Consider the following 18,461-nt stretch of genomic DNA (forward strand, 5'->3'; position numbering starts at 1 on the left):
ATTTTTTGCACAATTTTGTGGAATTTCAGTCTATATATGCATGGCTAACACTCAGGAAAAATTCAAGAGAACCCCTGGGCAGATTTCTGAAGCTTTTTTTTTTTTTCCTGTGTAGCTTCTTTTCTTCTGGCATTCTAACCAGCAATTTTCAGCCGCCTTAGTCTCTTTAAACACGATTGGTTCTCTATCTGTTCAGCAACATCTCCAGGCACTGTTTCGATTCTCCTGTCCTGTTCCTACCGTTTGGAAATTGCCTGTATGCAGAAAACTAGGGCAATTGTAGAGCTCTTTTTTTTTTGTTACACTATCTGTTAGACTAACTGTTGTCCTGTGTCTGAAAACAATTGTTCCATGTATTTTGTTCAACATTCTACTTATTTACCATAGAAGATTAGGTCCAGGGTTTGTCACTATATCATGGGTGATAGTCATTTTTGTCAGATTTAAATCTGTCTCTTGTAATCAGCATATGCTTGAATTATGAGAGGAATTATTATAGGATAACTTTAACCATTTTAAACTTATTATCATGAATATGGGGTCTGACTTCTGTCATCTTAGCTTAAGTCCTTGGAGGAGTATTTCTTTTATTTAATTCAACAAATACTAGTGATCATTCCCTATGCTCACATATTGTTCTCAGTGTTACAGATGTAGCAAGGTACACTCATATAAAAATTCCTTCGCCAGTGTAGCTTATGTCGGAATGAAAGACAAGTAAAACATACTCATTAGATGGTGATACGCACCATGGAGAAAGTAAAGGAGTGAATATTTGACAATTTAAATAGGGTGATCAGGGCAGGACTTGTTGATAAAGGGACATTCATCCAAAGGCCAGAAGGAAGTGGAGGAGTGATATCTGTGGATATCTGGAAGAAGAGCATTTAAGTAGAAAGACCTAAGGCCAGAGCTTACTTGGGGTGGTCAAGGAAGGGCAAGGAGATCCATGTGGCTGGAGCAGAGTGAGCAAGAGAGAGCAGGAGATGGGGCCAAAGACACAAGGGGAGACTAGATTGTGCAGGGCCTTGTAGGCCATTGTGGTGATTTTGGCTTTTCCTGAGAGTAAGAGAGATTGCAATGAGGTTTTGAGCTGGGGTGTGGCATGATCTGGCTTCTGTTTTAACAGCATCACTTGTGTGCTGTTTTGAATAGACTGAAGAAGGGCAGAGGCAAGGGGTTCAGTTAGAAGGCTATGACAGTAATGATGGTGATGGGGTCAGTGCTGCCACTGTAGAGGTAATCAGAAGTGGTTAGAATCAGCATAACTTTGTATTATAAAAAATATTAACATAAAAGAATAGGGAATAGTCTAATGAATCCCCATGTGCCCACTTTAGAACATGGGCTGTCAACTCATGTTCAGTCTTGTTTCATCTTTACCTGTATTTTCTATCCCATTCTCTTCCCAACTCTTCCCCCTACCCCAATGAATTAGTTTTAAGCAAATTCTGGACATTTGAAGATAGAGACAATGGGACATGAATGCAAGAGAAAAGTAAAGATGACTTCAAAATCATCCTGTGGGAGGGGCCATCAGCTGAGGAGGGGGTTCTGCTGGAGGGACAGTCAGCTGAGGTGGGGAGTCTGTGAGAGGGACTGTGAGCTGAGGAGGGAGGTCTTTGGGAGGAGCCATCAGCTAAGGAGGGAAGTGTGGCACAGTTTGGAACATTGAAATTTGAGACGCCTATTAGATGTTCAACTGGGAATGTTGAGTAGGCTGTTGGTTATCTGAATCTGGAGTTGAGAGGATAAGCGTAAGTGGTAGATGCAAAGTTTAGGGTTATCAACATGCACGTGGTATTTAAAGTTGTGAGGTGGATAATATTGCCAGGCATAAGTGTAGGTGAAAGAGAGAACATGTCTAGAGCCTGAGCTCTGTGGCCCTCCAACGTTGAGAAGTTAGAGAGATGAGGAGAAATTGGCAGGAAAGACTGAAAAGGTGTCAATATTGAGGAAAGTGGAATCCAAAGAAAGTGTGTTGTCCAAGAAGCCAAGTGAAAAAAGTGCTGATAGGTTTAAGTGAGGAGGACAGACAATTGGACGGTGGAGTTAGCAGCCGTGAAATGAAATCATTAGGGAAGAGGAGGCTGGTAGACTGGTGGGTGTAGGAGAGCAAAAGCATGATAGAAACAGGTTCAAGGAGAATGGAGGAGTTCAATGGCAGCAAGTGTAGACAGCTGTTTTAAGGAGTTCATCTGTAAAAGGAAGAAATAGGTGGCCAAAGCCAGATGGGCCAAGACAGGGAGAAATAATAGCATGTTTGAGGGGAGGGAGGCTTTTAGTAGGAAATAAAAATTGATGATGGAGGAGTCATAAGGAAGTATCCTTGAGGATATGGAATCCAGGCATTACCTTAACTAGGATCATAAATAATTCATCTGTGGTAATAGGATGGTAAAGCAAGCACTTGGGCAGATAGAGGTAGATAGGTAGATGCAATGCTAGGTGCTCATGGAAGTTCTGTCTGATGGAAATAGGAAGCAAGGTCACATGGAGTCAGGGAGAGGGTGTGGAGATTTGAGGACTGAGGAGAAAGCATGAAATGGCAGTATAAGAGGGTGGGGAGTCGATGGATTGGAGAAACAGCAGATCCTGGGTAGAAGTTAGGTTTCTCTTGAGGTGGAATGCTAAAGCATTTTTGTTTATACTGTATCATTTAATACTGTATTGTTTACTTTATGGCCATATACTTTATTTTTGTTTTGTTTTGTTTTTTGAGGGGGAGTCTTGCTCTGTTGCCCAGGCTGGAGTGCAGTGGTGTGACCTCAACTCACTGCAACATTCGCCTCCCAGGTTCAGGCAATTCTCCTGCCTCAGCCTCCTGAGTAGCTGGGACTATGGGTGCCCACCACCACACCTGGCTAATTTTTGTATTTTTAGTAGAGATGGGGTTTCACCATGATGGCCAGGCTGGTGTTGAACTCCTGACCTCAGGTGATCTTGGCCTTCCAAAGTGCTGGGATTATAGGCATGAGCCACTGTGCCCAGCCTTGTGGCCATATACTTTAACTCAAGGAGGTTTCTCTTCTATCATAGCTGGTTTTTCCTTCTGTTTCAATTATCCTGACTTTTTTACCCAGGAACTTCTATCATTGATTTATTGGTGCTTTAGATATGTACTCTCTCTTCCAAAATACTTTCTCTCTCACACTTTTATTTCTTGTTCCTTCTACTCTCCTGATGAACTTTTAAAATTTATTCTGTACACCATTGTTTTCTAAGCCTGCCTGATTGTCAAAATCATTTGGTGCTTTTTTTTTTTTAAAACATTCAGATTTAGAGACAAAAACCATGGAGGATCCTTATTCAGTAGGTCTAGGGAGGGGTTTGGCAAGAAATATATTTACAATGCTCCCCAGGTAATTCTGAAGCCAACTGGGTTTGGCAGCTACCGTTCTATATATACCAATTCAATTTACCAGTTGCTAATTCCAGAATGGGTTGTAATTCTATTGTCTTTAGTATTTCCTACAGTTTGTCTTTAAGTGTGTGTGTGCACGTGCGTTCTGCCTGTTCTTCAGACTATGATCTTTACAACTCAGCTAAAATTCCTTCATCTATGTATTTAATTTTAACCTGCACATTTTCTTCCTAAAGGCTCCCTTTTCATTTCATAGAGATCAACTTTTATTGTATGCATCTCAGGACATAACATGGACATCAGCAGATGTTTCCTGAAATATTTTTTGTGTAGTAATTTTTAGAGGTTTGTACTTCCTTTGATTTTAAAGGATAATGCACCCTGTACCTTGGGTTGTATGGTGCTTTTTGTAAATTGCAAGGCTGGTTTTTGTTTCCCATTTCTTCATCTTTTAATGAGGAGAGTTTGGTTATATACTGGCATTTGCCAGTAGAGGTTATTTCTCTCAAGTCTAAAACTTTGGACTAGTCTATCTGCTGTAATCCAGTATTTGGGGTTTTTTTGCTATGAGATTTTTCGGAGCCTTAATATTTTTTAAATTATGAAATATATCTATGAAAGGATGTATAAAATATGTTGTAGAGTTTAAAAAATTATAAAGTGAACACTTATGGAGCTACCATTCAAGCGGAGAAGCCTTCATGTGCTTGTCCTAGGACTCAATGCCTTTCCTCTAACCCAGAATAACCATTATCCCTGTTTTGTTTCTGGTTTTGTTATTGCTGTTAGCATCCCTCAATGCAATTTCCAGCATGCTCTGCCACTGAGGCTCTTTTCTATGCCTCCAGTTCCATTCTTTGAGAAAAGGGGCTACCCACTATGCCACTTCCAGTGACCTTCTCATTCCTGTGTGCTGTGACTGATGAGTCATGTTAGCCCACTCAGTGGAGAAGGAGAGGTAGTTGGGATGAGGTAAGAGAGAAGGGTTGATTCTTTTTTTGCTGCCTCAGAAAATCATCCCTGAGGAATAGAATGATTTCTGCTCCATTTTTTTCTGGTTGATGTCATATTACACAGTGTCTGCTCATTTTGTCAATTTCCTGGTTAAGTGTTGCAGGCATATTTTTAATATAGATTAATCCGCACTGAATTTGGCAGAAATATTGTCTTGATGTTTGCAAATAGTGAAATGACTATAATTCTTGTTTTGAAATAAAATGACATTTTCAATACAATCAATCTCTTGCACCTTCTCTTTTTCTCTATTTGTCTTCTAATATTTGTAAAAAAATAGGAGCGAGAGAGAAAAAGCTATATTACAGGCTTATATTCACTGCTATTTGCAAAGTCCTTTTTGCCAACATGGAAAATAAAACTAATAAAAATGTAGTCTGAGGATGAAAGAAGTATCTGGAATGTCCAACCAACAATGTATACTGCTATTTCCAGCAGACAATAAAGCATAAGTGAGGCTCTCTGAAAGGCAAATACAAAACACCCCATTTCTATGGAAAAACCAGCTAAAGAGATCACACAGTGACAAGAATTTTTAATTCTAAAATTTAAAATTTTTTCAGGAATCAATTTTATTCAAAACCATTTGAACCAGTTAAGAAAGGGAAAAGTAGTTCTTACACACAGTTCTAAATGTTAGATTAAGATCCCCAAGATGTGCTTATAAAACACTTTTTAATTAACCCACAAATTACATGTGTGTATTTCCTCCTGAATTTTTTAAATCACAGTAAGGTAAGAATAGGAATGAAAGACAATAGAAAATTAGTTTCAGAAATATTTTAGCTGACAGGGCACAGCAGCTCACCCCTATAATCTCAGCACTTTGGGAAGTCAACACAGAAGAATTGCTTGAGGCCACGAGTTTGAGACCAGCCTGGGCAACATAGCAAGACACTGTGTCTACAAAAAACTTCCAAAAAAAGAAAAATTGGTGGGATTACAGGTGGCACCTGTAGTCCCAGCTACTCAGGAGGCTTAGGCAGGAGGGTTATTTGAGTGCAGGAGTTGAGGCTGCCGTGAGCCCTGACTATGTCACTGCATTCCAGCCTGGGCGACAGAGTGAGATTCTGTCTCAAAAAATAAAAATTAAAAAAATTTAGCCACCTTAGCCGCTGTGGACATTCATGGAAACCATTATGAAGAAGAATTTTTTTTCCAATAGTACTTTTCATGAATTATACGTGTTTTCAACAGCAATAGCTTAAGGTTACATACACATATTTCATGGGCTTGACAGAAGTATCAGAAAAGGAACTGCATTTGAGTTTAGCATTTATCAACATTGAAAAAAGAAGACCCTAGATACTAAATTCAGTGTCTCTGTGGTTTTAAAAATTTCTTTGAGACAGAACTCTTCTCAAAAGATGTCTTATGGACAATGCCGATGTATGGAAGAGATGGGGGTGGAGCTGCTCTGATTGGCGTGGGGATCGGGGCCCTGGGCCAAGGTCAGATTGCCCATCTTTCTGACTGCCCTTCTGTAGCCCTCCTGGTACCTCCTCCTGGGAGTCCTGTGGCTCAATAGAATGCAGTACAAAATCCTAATTTAGTTTAACTTCTTGACTTTGCAGTTGAGGGAACTGAGGCACAGTTCATCAGTGGATGGACTGGGCCAGAATGCAGTTCTTCTGCTTCCTAGAGCAGAGCATTCTCTACCATACCATGCTGTCTGTTTTCAGCTCCTGAAATTAGTCCCAGACATGAAAATGTTTCCTTTTAACCAAATAGAGAACATTTCTTTATCAACAGAAACCAAGGAGAGTTACCGTATAAAGTATATTTGTGGCCTGTATACTTTCAAATAGAAGATAATTTTTGGAAGTGAATTCTGTTTTTCTGTTGTCCCCAATTATGAGTTTAGTGATACATGCTTTTGAAAAATTCCTCCAGTAGATGAAATTAAAAATACTTAGTCTTAAAAATGGTGACCAGCTTGCAGCAAAGTCAGACTGACTGATATTGCTGACTGTCTCCACCCACTGCCTATTCCTGCCTTCTGCAGTGTTTTCTGCCTTTGTCCTGTGAGGTGCTACGCTGTGTTCTTCGGGCCTTAGGATACTCCCTGAACTTAAAGATTCCCACTCCCAGATGAAACTTGGATTGCTTCCCCTCAACCTTAGAGACCCACACCCTTCCTCAGATAAAAATCTAATTTGTCTCCTACACCCCTGTCATTCCCATGTGCCCTACCAGTAAAGAGTCTGGTTTTTTTGCACATTCCCTCCAGCCAAGAAAATTCTATTGAACTTCTTGGGTTTAAAAAAATCCGCATTTTTAGTTGGGTACAGTGGCTCATGCCTGTAATCCCAGCACTTCGGAAGGCTAAGGCAGGAGGATCACTTTAGTCTAAGAGTTTGAGACCAGCCTGGACAACATAGTGAGACTTGGTCTTTACAAAAAATAAACAAAATTAGCTGGATGTGGTGGCATGTACCTGTAGTCCTAGCTACCTAGGAGGCAGAGGTAGGAAGATTGCTTAAGCCCAGAAAGTCGAAGTTGCAATGACCAATATCATGCCACTGCAACTCCAGCCTGGGCAACAGAACAAGACCCTGCCTCAAAAACAAAAAGATATTTTTGTACAAATGTGAAAAATAATATGATTTTGCAAATCACACTTCTCCCCTAATTCTGATATGCTGTGTCTTGGGGGGAATAGCATGGGTACATGGAGTGTTGAGATCACTGGTTTATCAGTCACTGAAATGTAGGTCTCCAGTTTTTGCTTAAATTTTTTCTTGGTTTCTAAAATGTCAATTCTGACACAAACCTATCACAATTTGTTATCTAAAATAATGTATAATGTAAATTAAAAATTCACTGTGTAAATTCAATATGAAATTTGGCATATTAAGTTTACTGTTGAGATGTGTTGCCTGGTCTTCATAGCACATTTTTATATTGCTTTAGCCTGATTTCTCTTGCTTCCTACCCACTCCTGAACATCTATTTTTCAACCATAATCTACATTTTTCATCTAACAGAATTTAGTTATGTACTAATCATTAAGTAATCTCAACTAGTGTGATTCACTTTGTGCAGTTAGAAAATTGTTCTAGTAAAGTGTGATTTTCTTAAAGAGGACTACAAGAGGATATCAGGATAATAAAAAGTGACATATTGGTGTCACTTCTGAGATCATATATTTTTTTCAATCACTTAGCCTTTCTATCTGTAGAGAGATACGGGTTTTGCTTTCAAACTTGCGGGTAAAAAAGTCTGTTTTATTTTCTCCAGATCAAAGCAAGCCAGCTCCCAAGCCTGTCTGGAGGTGGATATTTAGTCATCCCTGTTGCTTTGTTCCCACTCTCAGAAGGAGCATGCAAAGGGTTATATACAGAGAAAACGTTAAGGAAAGACCTCTCCGTCTCCAGCTCATACCAGTTACTATGACCACTGTTCAAACCGCTGTGGTTCCTTGTAACCATGTTGGTGTTTGTAGGATGCTTTGAAAAAGTTTTGGGGACAGGAATCTTGGAATGCTGGGAGCCCCTGGGCCTGGGATCTAGCTTCTCTGGGTACTACAGCTGCTTCCCTTTCAGGTTTAGCTATATGCAGAGGCGCCACTGGGGAGAAAGGTGCAGGTCTCCATAGCTTGGGAAATCCACAGCCTTTGGTTCCTTTCCAAAGTCCTGGATAATCTCCTTGTACTCTTTGGCTCTCACAACTGCTTCTCTTTTACCTTCTAAAAGCCCAGCATTTGTCTTTCTCCTCGACCCACAGGATAATGCTCTCTTTTAAATGAAATTTTGGAAGAAAGTTTGTCTTCAGGGGGATCTGGCACCCAAAGCTTCGCCTGAAATAAGGGAACACAAAGACTTGTCTTGTCTACCTTTCTTTTTTTTTTTTTTTTTTTGAGACGGAGTTTCGCTCTTGTTACCCAAGCTGGAGTGCAATGGCGCAATCTCGGCTCACCGCCACCTCCACCTCCCCCTCCCGGGTTCAGGCAATTCTCCTGCCCCAGCCTCCTGAGTCGCTGGGATTACAGGCACGCGCCACCATGCCCTGCTAATTTTTTGTATTTTTAGTAGAGACGGGGTTTCACCATGTTGACCAGGATGGTCTCGATCTCTTGACATCGTGATCCACCCGCCTCGGCCTCTCACAGTGCTGGGATTACAGGCTTGAGCCACCGCGCCCGGCCTTGTCTACCTTTCTTGAATCAGGAGTGGGGAAACAGAAGGAGAGCAAAATCTAAATGAGTATCTCAACAGATTCTCCTGTGTGACATTTGATACATATAATACTCAACATGATGATGGTATTAGAATAATAGAAAAGTTCTTTATTCCTTTGTTTGTCTGGAAAGTCATTCCCTAATATTGTGTTGTTTTATATACATGTGATATCAATATTATCATCAAGGAGTTAACCGTTCCAATGAACAAACTCACCCCACTCTTCATCTCTTCTCATTTCTTATCTTGCAGTAGGTAGAAGAGAAAAAGACCTGCATTTTGTTCTCCAGGCCATGGAGGGCAGCAATGGAGATTTGTTCCATAGCTAGAATAGTAGTTTTCTTTTTTTTTTTTTTTTTTTTTTGAGACGGAGTTTCGCTCTTGTTACCCAGGCTGGAGTGCAATGGCGCGATCTCGGCTCACCGCAACCTCCGCCTCCTGGGTTCAAGCAATTCTCCTGCCTCAGCCTCCTGAGTAGCTGGGATTACAGGCACGCACCACCATGCCCAGCTAATGTTTTGTATTTTTAGTAGAGACGGGGTTTCACCATGTTGACCAGGATGGTCTCGATCTCTTGACCTCGTGATCCACCCGCCTCAGCCTCCCAAAGTGCTGGGATTACAAGCGTGAGCCACCGCGCCCGGCCCTAGAATAGTAGTTTTCAAAGTGTACTAGCAAGGTATTTGAAATTGTCCCAGTGGACACCAAGTGTGCAAGGCTCTGGGGACTCCCATCTCTACTTTAATTACAGTAGCTGTGATTTTAGTTTTTTTTTTTTTAAAAAAAACTTATGTATTCAATTCTACATAAAATTTTGGTTTAAGGGAGGATTCCATTGCTATAAAAAGTTTGAAAATCATGGAAGACGTGCAAGTATATGCCTACAACATTTGAAATTCCCCAGTGTTTTGCATTAAAGGTCCTCCTTTTTCAATATTATAATTTTATGCTATAGAAAAAAAAAAACTTCCCCTTTAAATTCTCTGTTGCTTTATCAGTTACATGTGAAGATTCCCAAGTGATAGGCCAAGTTTAGGGCACATCATTATATGATTCACTTAGACTGTCAGTTTCTTTTCTGGTTAATAGAACATCTATTGTGGGTGGTGGTTGAAAATCTTCTGCTTGCTATACTGAAATAGTGAGTTCTTGTTAGCTACCATAATTCAGCCTGAATGTTCACTGGACACCACAATATAGGAGGCATTAAGTAGCTCCAACTGAATAATGTTCACATTAACCAGAATTAAAAATTCTTCACTGGTAATATTTTGTAGTTATAGTGATCATCACATACATTTATTTCTAACCACTGGTTCTTTTTAAAAAGTTTAATAACAAATTATTCAACTGTAGTAACAAATTATTATTCAGAGGATTTTATAATTCAACACAGACAACAGTATGTGAAAATAATTTTTAAATGGTTAACTTTATTGTGTTATGTCTCACCAAATAACATATATGCTGTAATATTCATTGAAATTAAAGATTTCATGATACAAGTTTAAATGTTCATACTAAATATCTTGTAATGACATTTTAATCTTAGAATTCTATATTTTTGCTTGTTGAAAACACAGTTGAGTAAAATTACTTTGGTGTCAGACATTTTTAGTAATACATACAATCAGCAAGTTTTCAGAACAGAAAGTTTCTTTTTTAGCCTACTCTGCTATCATTATTCTAATATACATAGTCTTATAACAACATACAATATCTGTTGCAGAGTGTAAGCTTTACAATATTTCTCTTCTATTAGTATCTGATACTAAAATTAGAGTATTCAAGTTTAGAGATGGTTTTTTCATTAGAAAAGTTTGTGCGGTCAATGCGAGAACTAGGGCTTCCAACCTTGCTCAGCCAGGACTTCCTACAAAAAATAGACAAATAAATAAAATTAGCACACAGAGTATACATGGATATGCTAAAATGATCCCCCGGTAGGTATTAATGGGAGTTTACTAAGTAACTTTTTGCATATATGTGATATTTAAATTTGTTTACATTGTATATATCACTCTAAGAATACCATAAAGTATAATTAAATATGGACAAAGAAAAGCTAATAAATTAAGAACAGAAAATTCCTGATGATTTTATATTAGAGTTATTCCCTCCACTCCCCAACTTAAAACACTCCAAGGCCATTGTTACCTAGCTCTTATACTCAAAACGATAAAAACATTTTTATAAGGAGCTTAGTAATAAAAACAATTCACTATTGTTTCCTCATTACTCAGCACATGGTAGATGTTTCATGTATTTATGTATGTGTGTGTGTGTGTATATATACACATACATATATATACACACACACACACACATATGCATGAACATACAGATATATTTATGGTGAGAGAGATCAATACTGAAAGAATAAAGAATAAACATAATTTTCCAAAAACATTAAAAGATGAGCATTTTTTCTTATCCAAATATTGTTTCTCATCACATATATTAACAAAGCAATTATATTAAAGGACAAGTTGAATGCTCTGAAATATTTTTCTGCTTACTTAGTGCAATGATTTATCTTATTAGTGATATCCATGTATCTAATTTATGCATTAGGGCACTTACCCTAGATGCTTCCTATATAATTCAGGCCTATTGTATATTGCTGACATCTCAGCTAACACTGAGGATTTTCCAGAATCTTTCTACTTATGAATAATTAGTTGGGATGATAGATTTAGTGGGACTATGGGTTTATAAAACAAAGCTATTTTATACAAATAATGGCTGTTATCTCAGTTGCTGTTGTAGAAACATCCTATGAGTTTACTCATATCCCAGAATTACTTCAGGTTGTGAAGCTAGGGCTGTATACAGCTATGCAGTATGGTATGTGACAATCTTATATAACTTTAGATCAAGAATATTTTCCAGGTTAGCTGAAAATTACTCTTAATCAGACTAGAGAAGAAATCTAATGACTCAAATTGCCACTGTGCTTTCTTAACCCTTTATTTGGATCTTATTTATGACAGTTTTATTGGGTGAGGTTAATTTGGACTTTTCTTCTTTTTCTTTAGCTCATTTAGTTGGAATCTTTAAAATGAAAATGTCACGTGCTGAAGAAAAAAACTTTTTTGTTTTGCTTTGTCTTTCAAGACAGAGTCTCACTCTGTTGCTCAGGCTGGAGTGTAGTGGCGAGATCTCCGCCACTGTGACCTCCACCTCCCGGATTCAAGCAATTCTCCTGCCTCAGCCTCCCAAGTAGCTGGGACTACAGGTGCTTGCCACTACACCTGGATATTTTTTTATTTTTATTAGAGACGGGAATTCACCATGTTGGCCAGGCTGGTCTTGAACTCCTGACCTCTGGTGATCCGCCTGCCTCAGCCTCCCAAAGTGCTGGGATTACAGGCGTGAGCCACGTGCCCTGCCAAAAAACTCAGTTTTTATGACAAGGAGCTGATAGCTTCAACTTTACTAGTCACGTCTTCCTGAAACCTAGACAAGAGAGGCCACAAATAATAATGAGAGCTAAAATTTATTAAGCACTAACAACTTTTTTTTTTCTTTTTTGAGACAGAGTCTCACTCTGTCACCCAGGGTGGAGTGCAGTGATGCAATCATGGTTCACTGCAGCCTTGACCTTCAGGGCTTAAGCAATCCTCCAGCCTCAGTCCCCAGGTAGCTGGGACTACAGGCACACACCACCACACCTGGCTAATTTTTTTGAATTTTAGTAAAGACAAGATCTCACTATATTCCCTAGGCTGATCTCCCAGCCTCAAGCAATCCTCTCTCCTCAGCCTCCCAATGTGCTGGGATTACAGGTGTGTGCCACCATGCCTGGCCAAGCACTAACAATTGGTTTGACACTTTGCTAAGTTCCTTGCATGTCTTATCTTTTATTCCACACGTGAACCCTGTAAGTGATAGGCTAGTATTACCCCCAGTTATTGATGAGAAAAGAGAGATACTTAAGAGATAGTAACTTGCCCAGGGTGGTTAGCAGAGTGGTTGTGAGGAGGATTCAGATTCTGAGTATATTTTGAAGATATAGTAAAAGTAGATTTGCTGACAGATTGAATGTGGGTGTGAGAAAAGGAGAGGAGTGAAGGATGACACCAGAGTTTTTGGTGTGAGTAACTAGTTGGATGGGATTGTCATTTGCTGAAATGGAGAGACTGAGAGAGGAGCAGATTTTGGGGGAAGGGGAAGAGCAGAATCTCAGTTTTGGAGTGTTACATTTGAGATCTCTGTTAGACATCCACAAGTGAGATGTTGAGTAGGCAGTTGGACCTACGAGTCTGGTTGGGGAAATAAAATTTGGAATTTGTCAGCAGATAGACAGTGTTGAAAGCTCTAAGATTGGCTGGGATCATCAAGAAAATGAATATAGATAGAAAGATAGGTCCAATGACTGTACTTTGGGAGTTCTCCAATGTTAAGTGCTCAGAAAGCAGAGGAAGAACCAGCAAAGGAGGAGAAGCATCCAGTGAGGTATGAGAAAAACTGGTGCACAGGAAGCCCAGTCGAGCCCTCAGCAAGTAGAGGGGGATCCACCAGGCCAATGCTGCTGGCACGGACAGTGAGGTAAGAAATGAGAATTGGCCATTGTGTTCAGCAATGTGGACGTCACCTGTGACCTTGGCAGGAGAAGTTGTGGTGGCATGAAAGCCATATTTGAATGGGCTCAAGAGAAGGGAGAAACTGAAACCAATGAATCAAGACTAGGACTACAAGGCATAGGAACTGCAATGACTAATCCACCTGAGCTGACAGCTCAATGTATTCAACTAGTTAAGACACCTGCCTGTATCTGGTCTTCAATGTCATCAGGGACTTCTTCCCAGCCAAAAGTACAGCCTGAGAGGAATCTATGCCACTGATGGGGCAGATGGTCATGGTGTTGGGAGACTGAGCTTTGTTTACCCTGTGGGGAGGATGGTCACTTTGTGTCATGGTTCCATATATGCAGCCCTGTTGCTAAGAACCGCCCTGCCTGATCTGCCTCCTCAGCTAGGAGTGTTCTGGTCACCTGTCACTTGGCAAGCCCTGAGACCTCACTCTCATGTGCTGCTTTTGCAGTCAGCCCTTGGTAGGTGTGGCTCAGGACTGAAGATGGCAGAACTGAGAGTTCTCCAAGTAAAAAAGAACCAGTCACAAAATTTATGTCTAATGAGAATTCGTGTGGAATTTACATATATGTTTGTGTTTTATATACATATAAACGTGTGTATGTATACATACATATAAATATAATCTCTAATCCTTAGTGTTAGAGTGACATAATCGAGCAGTACTAGTTAATCCAATTCAATAAACATTTACGTAGGACTTTATGTAAGTCATTCTAGATACTGGAGGGCATACCTAGAGATTTAAAATGGAATTCCTTCCCTCAGTATCTTACATTCCAATAGAAGAGTTTGGAGAATAATAAAAATGGCCATGATATTAAGGCAGAATATGATGGGCAGTGTGATTTATATAAAGGGAGAAGGGAATTGGGGGGTTAACTCTGGTCAAGGTACTCAGAGACATAATTGTGACAGCAATGACATTTGAGCTAAGTTTTAAAGAAGATATAAGTGGTTTTTTTCCCCTAAATCTTAGAATGGGAAATGCCAATTTAAACATGACAGAAAACCAAGAAACACAGGGAAAATGTTGATGATGTTAGCAAATTTAAAAAATGCAAAACATTTGAATGCCAGAAGAAAGTCTTAAAGGCAAACAAAAAGCAATCTGATAAAACTTATTTGCAGCTTTCTTACTACACAAACGGTACTTGGAAATTAATATACCATATTTATGGTACCTGGTGTATTACCAATATGTATGACTGTGCAACAGAAAAATGGGCAAATAACACAAGCAAATGAAAGGGAAATATAAATAGCCAGTAAATATGTAAAAACATTCTCACTTTTAAGCATAATTTAAAAAATACAAATAAAGAATAAGACACCATCTGTCACTTATGAAATGGCAAGATTTAAAAGCTTGATTAATATCCAGTAGTGGCAGTTAGGGCGTAGGAAAAGAGGAACTTTTCTACATTGGTGATGGGAGTGCAAATTTGTACAGATTTTTGAAAGGGCAACCTGGTACTACCTAACAAATTATTAAATGTCCTTGTCTTACAAACATACTGTCAGAAGCAGGCTGGGATACAGGGCTCTGAGATGATTAGCATGCAGGAAGTTAATTAGGGAATGCTCTCAGGTTTAACAACTTGTGGGAGGCAAGGAAAGGAGACAAGATTGGACTGAGGGAGAGCTGGGCAGTGATGCAGTCTCAGTGTAAGTCTTTAGCCAAGACTCAAGGAGCTCTGAAACTGGGAAGACCTTTAAGAGTTGTCTCAAGTTAAGGTGAGAGAGCTGGTCTTTATATTCCCCACATTAACCCAGTCATTAGAGGAGAGCTGCCCAGGGAAGAGGATGTGACCTTGAGTGAGGTGACTTTCTTCTGCTGAGCAATTTCTGAAGAGGACTGATGGCTGAGGGCCATCTTCCAGCAGCACTCCTGGCATTTGGGGGATTGAATCCATCAATCCTGAAAGGGAACCTGAGTGGTAGATCAGTGTCCCTACACATACTCTCACAAGTAGGCAAAGGGAGTGAACTGGAGATTCCAGCAAAGGAGTGATAATTGACAGGACAAGGCCCAGAGCAGTCAGAAGAAACAGGATCAAGAGATGAGTTGACTCATTAGGTATAGAAAAGAGGACACATCTTCTCTGTATGGAAGAGAAGACAATGGATTAAAAAAAACTGGAGAGCAATTTGGATAGGAAGAGGCATTCACATGAGATAGCTTCCATCTTCTGTGTGTGGGAGGTAAGGTAATTTACTAAGAATAAGGGGGTGGTGGGAGAGTTGAGGAACTGAATAGAGTGAAAAGGTGTAATAATTGCTCTAGGAGTTGACAAATGTTAACTGAAAGAAATTGCAAAAGAGCAATGAGGACCCTTAAAGTTCGTCTAGATGGCCAGGGACCTGCAAACACACCTGCCTGCCATGCGGTGTGCTCTTCAGATGCCTGTCCTACAAGCAGGGGCCAAACCAGTGGAGCCTGGGATCAATGCCTGGGCCAGAGCTTTTTCAGTAGGGACAATCCATTTCAGAGAGCAGATTTAACCGTTCAATCAGATGTTTCCTGGAGCGAGTGACGGAGTGTCAACCTCCCCATCGCCCAGTCTGCAGTGGACTTCTCTTTCTCCTTAGTGCTGAGCTGTGGTCTTAGGTTTTCTAGGGTGACCACTGCATCTGGGAGCGATATCTTTTCTCTTGGACTGGTCATATTCTCCAGGAAAGATACACCCTATTTCCTGCCTAGATGCTATGAGTCTGGTTATGCGTGTTTTGAGAATCTGGGAAGAAGGTTAAGGGCCCAACATCCAGGAATTAGCTTTCGCTGAATCCCTTCTTCAGCACTACATCATTTTCTCAGCTGTGCCTCGGTGGCTCATACCTGTAATCCCAGCACTTTGGGAGGCCAAGGCTGGTAGATCAGTTGAGGTCAGGAGTTCAAGACCAGCCTAGCCTACATGCTGAAACCCATCTCTACTAAAAAATATAAAAATTAGCTGGGCATGGTGGTGTGGACCTTTAGTCTCAGCTATTCAGGAGGCGGAGGCAGGAGAATCGCTTGAACCTGGGAGGCGGAGGTTGCAGTGAGTCGAGATCGTACCACTGCACTCCAGCCTGGGTGACAGAGTGAGACCATCTCAAAAAAAATGAAACTCTGGCTTCCGCCTGCGTAGGCAGGGCAGCTACTCTCCTGTGTGACATGAAGGACAACTGCTTAGTAAACAGATTTGGAATCATTATTTTTAGTTCCACCTCACACCCACTTCTAGTGGCCTGAGCCTTGAGGGATTTCCACTGTGTTAACTGGACCAATTCTTTGCTTTACCCATTGCAGGCTTACAGTCAGATTAGCATTACCACCTGCTCATCTGCTTATTAGTTTCCAAAGTTTTACTGTGGTAGCTATATCTCCCATTATTTGTCCCTGTGGGCATTTTTAAACATCCTTTTTACTGATATTTAGGTAGTGTTTAGGAGGGAGCAGAGGCAAATGCATGTGTTCAAAATGTGCCATCTTTATATGAAAGTATGGCTTTATCCTTTATATTTAAATCTTTCATACATCTGGAATTACGTGATTGCCTTATATGAAAAAGATGTCTTAATTTTGAATAGACATTTCCCCCAGCACCTTTTACTGAATAATTTATCCGTTTCTACAGATTCCAAATGTAACTGTTAAGTTAAATTTGTGCATATGCCTGAGTCTGTTTATAGACGTTCTATTTGGCACCATTGATTAGTTAATCCCTAAATCAGTACTAGTCTAATTATTATAGTTTTAGAATATATTTTAATGTCCATTAGTCCCTATACCTCCACCTCTTTATTATTCTAGTTTTAAATGTCCTTGTTTGTGTCATACATTCTATTAGAGTTTAGCATAATTTTGTCCAATCCTTTCACCTCCCTTTTTAAATCTAAAAATAATTTGGAGGGAGGTGGCAATTCTAACAACATTTAAGCTTGTCATCAAGAGTGAAAATTTTCTCCACTTGTGCTCAAGTCTTTACATTTTCTCACTAAAATTTTAGTTTGTTCCGTTCAGGTCCTGCATATTTCTTGATAAATTTATACTTAGTTTTTTTTTTTTTTTTTTTTTTTTTTTGCTATTTTGAACAAGATGCTTTGTAGTCATTATGTTTTTAAACAAGAGAAAGGAAAACTAGTGATCTCTTATATTGTAATCAGACGTCTTACTGAACTCCCTTAGTAGTATAATAGTTTTTCTTTTCCTAGGGGTTGCTAGGTAAACCACCCCATGTATTTTTCCTGAATTATTTTCCTCAAGTTCATTCTGTTAGTCCGTTTTATCACATTGATTAGACTGGATAATTTTTTTGTTTGTTTGTTTTTTGTTGAGATGGGGGTCTCACTCTGTCGCCCAAGTTGGAATGCAGTGGCACAGTCATAGCACACTGTAATCTCAAACTCCTGAGCTTCAGTGATCTTCCCATCTCAGCCTCTCAAGTATCTGGGACTACAGGAATGAGCTACCATGTTTGACTAATTTAAAAGGTTTTTTTTTTTTTTTTTGTCGAGATGGAGTCTCACTATGTTGCCCAGGCTGGTCTTAAACTCCTGGCCTCAAGTGATCCTCTCACCTCAGCCTCCCAAATTGTTAGGATTGTGTGAGGCACTGCACTTGGCCAGATAATTTCAAATTTTTTAGGCTATCCAGCCAGTTTGACTACTTACTTGCCTTTCAGAAAATTGCTACAGTAAGTGTGCAAAGAAAGAAAAAACCCAGGAACAGTGTTTACCTACCCAAGGAGCCAACACAACCAGAATACACTGCTCTGGTTCCAGCATATTTTACCTATGAGTTTAGTTGACTCAATAAATATGGAATGGATGAGTGCGTAGATGGATGAATTATGTTAGATTGAAGTCTAACATTTCTGTGGCAAATCTGAAACCGTTTTGTGTGCATAAATAGAAATACCTGAAAGATCTAAGAAAGGCTGGTCCACTGATAAGCTTTTAAAAACCAAAAAGAAAGTTCAACTAGTAAAAATGAAAGAATAAGAATGTAAACTGGAAACTTCTGTTGAGAGAAGTCAGGTTAGTTGATAACCATATGTCCCTCTTCTCTCTAATATATTTTACATACCTATGTAGAGGTTTTGTAAATGAAATTAATTTTTGTAAAGTGCATTTTAATCCCTTACAAAAATCATGTTGCCTTTAACAATTATAAAGTAACAGTATAAGAGGAGATTTCAGTACGGATGCATTTTTTTAATATGTTTGAGGATCATAAACAGTGTTGAAGACAATTTTTTATGGAATAACAAAGGACAATGATCTTGCATGTATTACTTTTAATTATCCTTCAGGCCACCTTTG

At 39.5% G+C, this 18,461-nt stretch overlaps 1 protein-coding gene across 1 annotated transcript in view; it reads right to left on the reverse strand.

Moving 5' to 3' along the window:
- Positions 1–9,972: 9,972 nt before the first annotated feature.
- ACYP2 (acylphosphatase 2) overlaps positions 9,973–18,461 on the reverse strand; it is a 192,692-nt gene continuing 184,203 nt past the window's right edge. The window contains exon 4 of the mRNA XM_032292135.1: positions 9,973–10,432. Within this exon, the coding sequence (XP_032148026.1) occupies positions 10,318–10,432 (115 nt within the window). The 3' untranslated portion in view covers positions 9,973–10,317. The remainder of the gene's footprint in view (positions 10,433–18,461) is intronic.

The sequence above is a fragment of the Sapajus apella genome, unplaced genomic scaffold (assembly GCF_009761245.1).
Source record: "Sapajus apella isolate SASKATOON/1434 unplaced genomic scaffold, GSC_monkey_1.0 scaffold26, whole genome shotgun sequence".
In the NCBI taxonomy this organism is placed as follows: domain Eukaryota; kingdom Metazoa; phylum Chordata; class Mammalia; order Primates; family Cebidae; genus Sapajus; species Sapajus apella.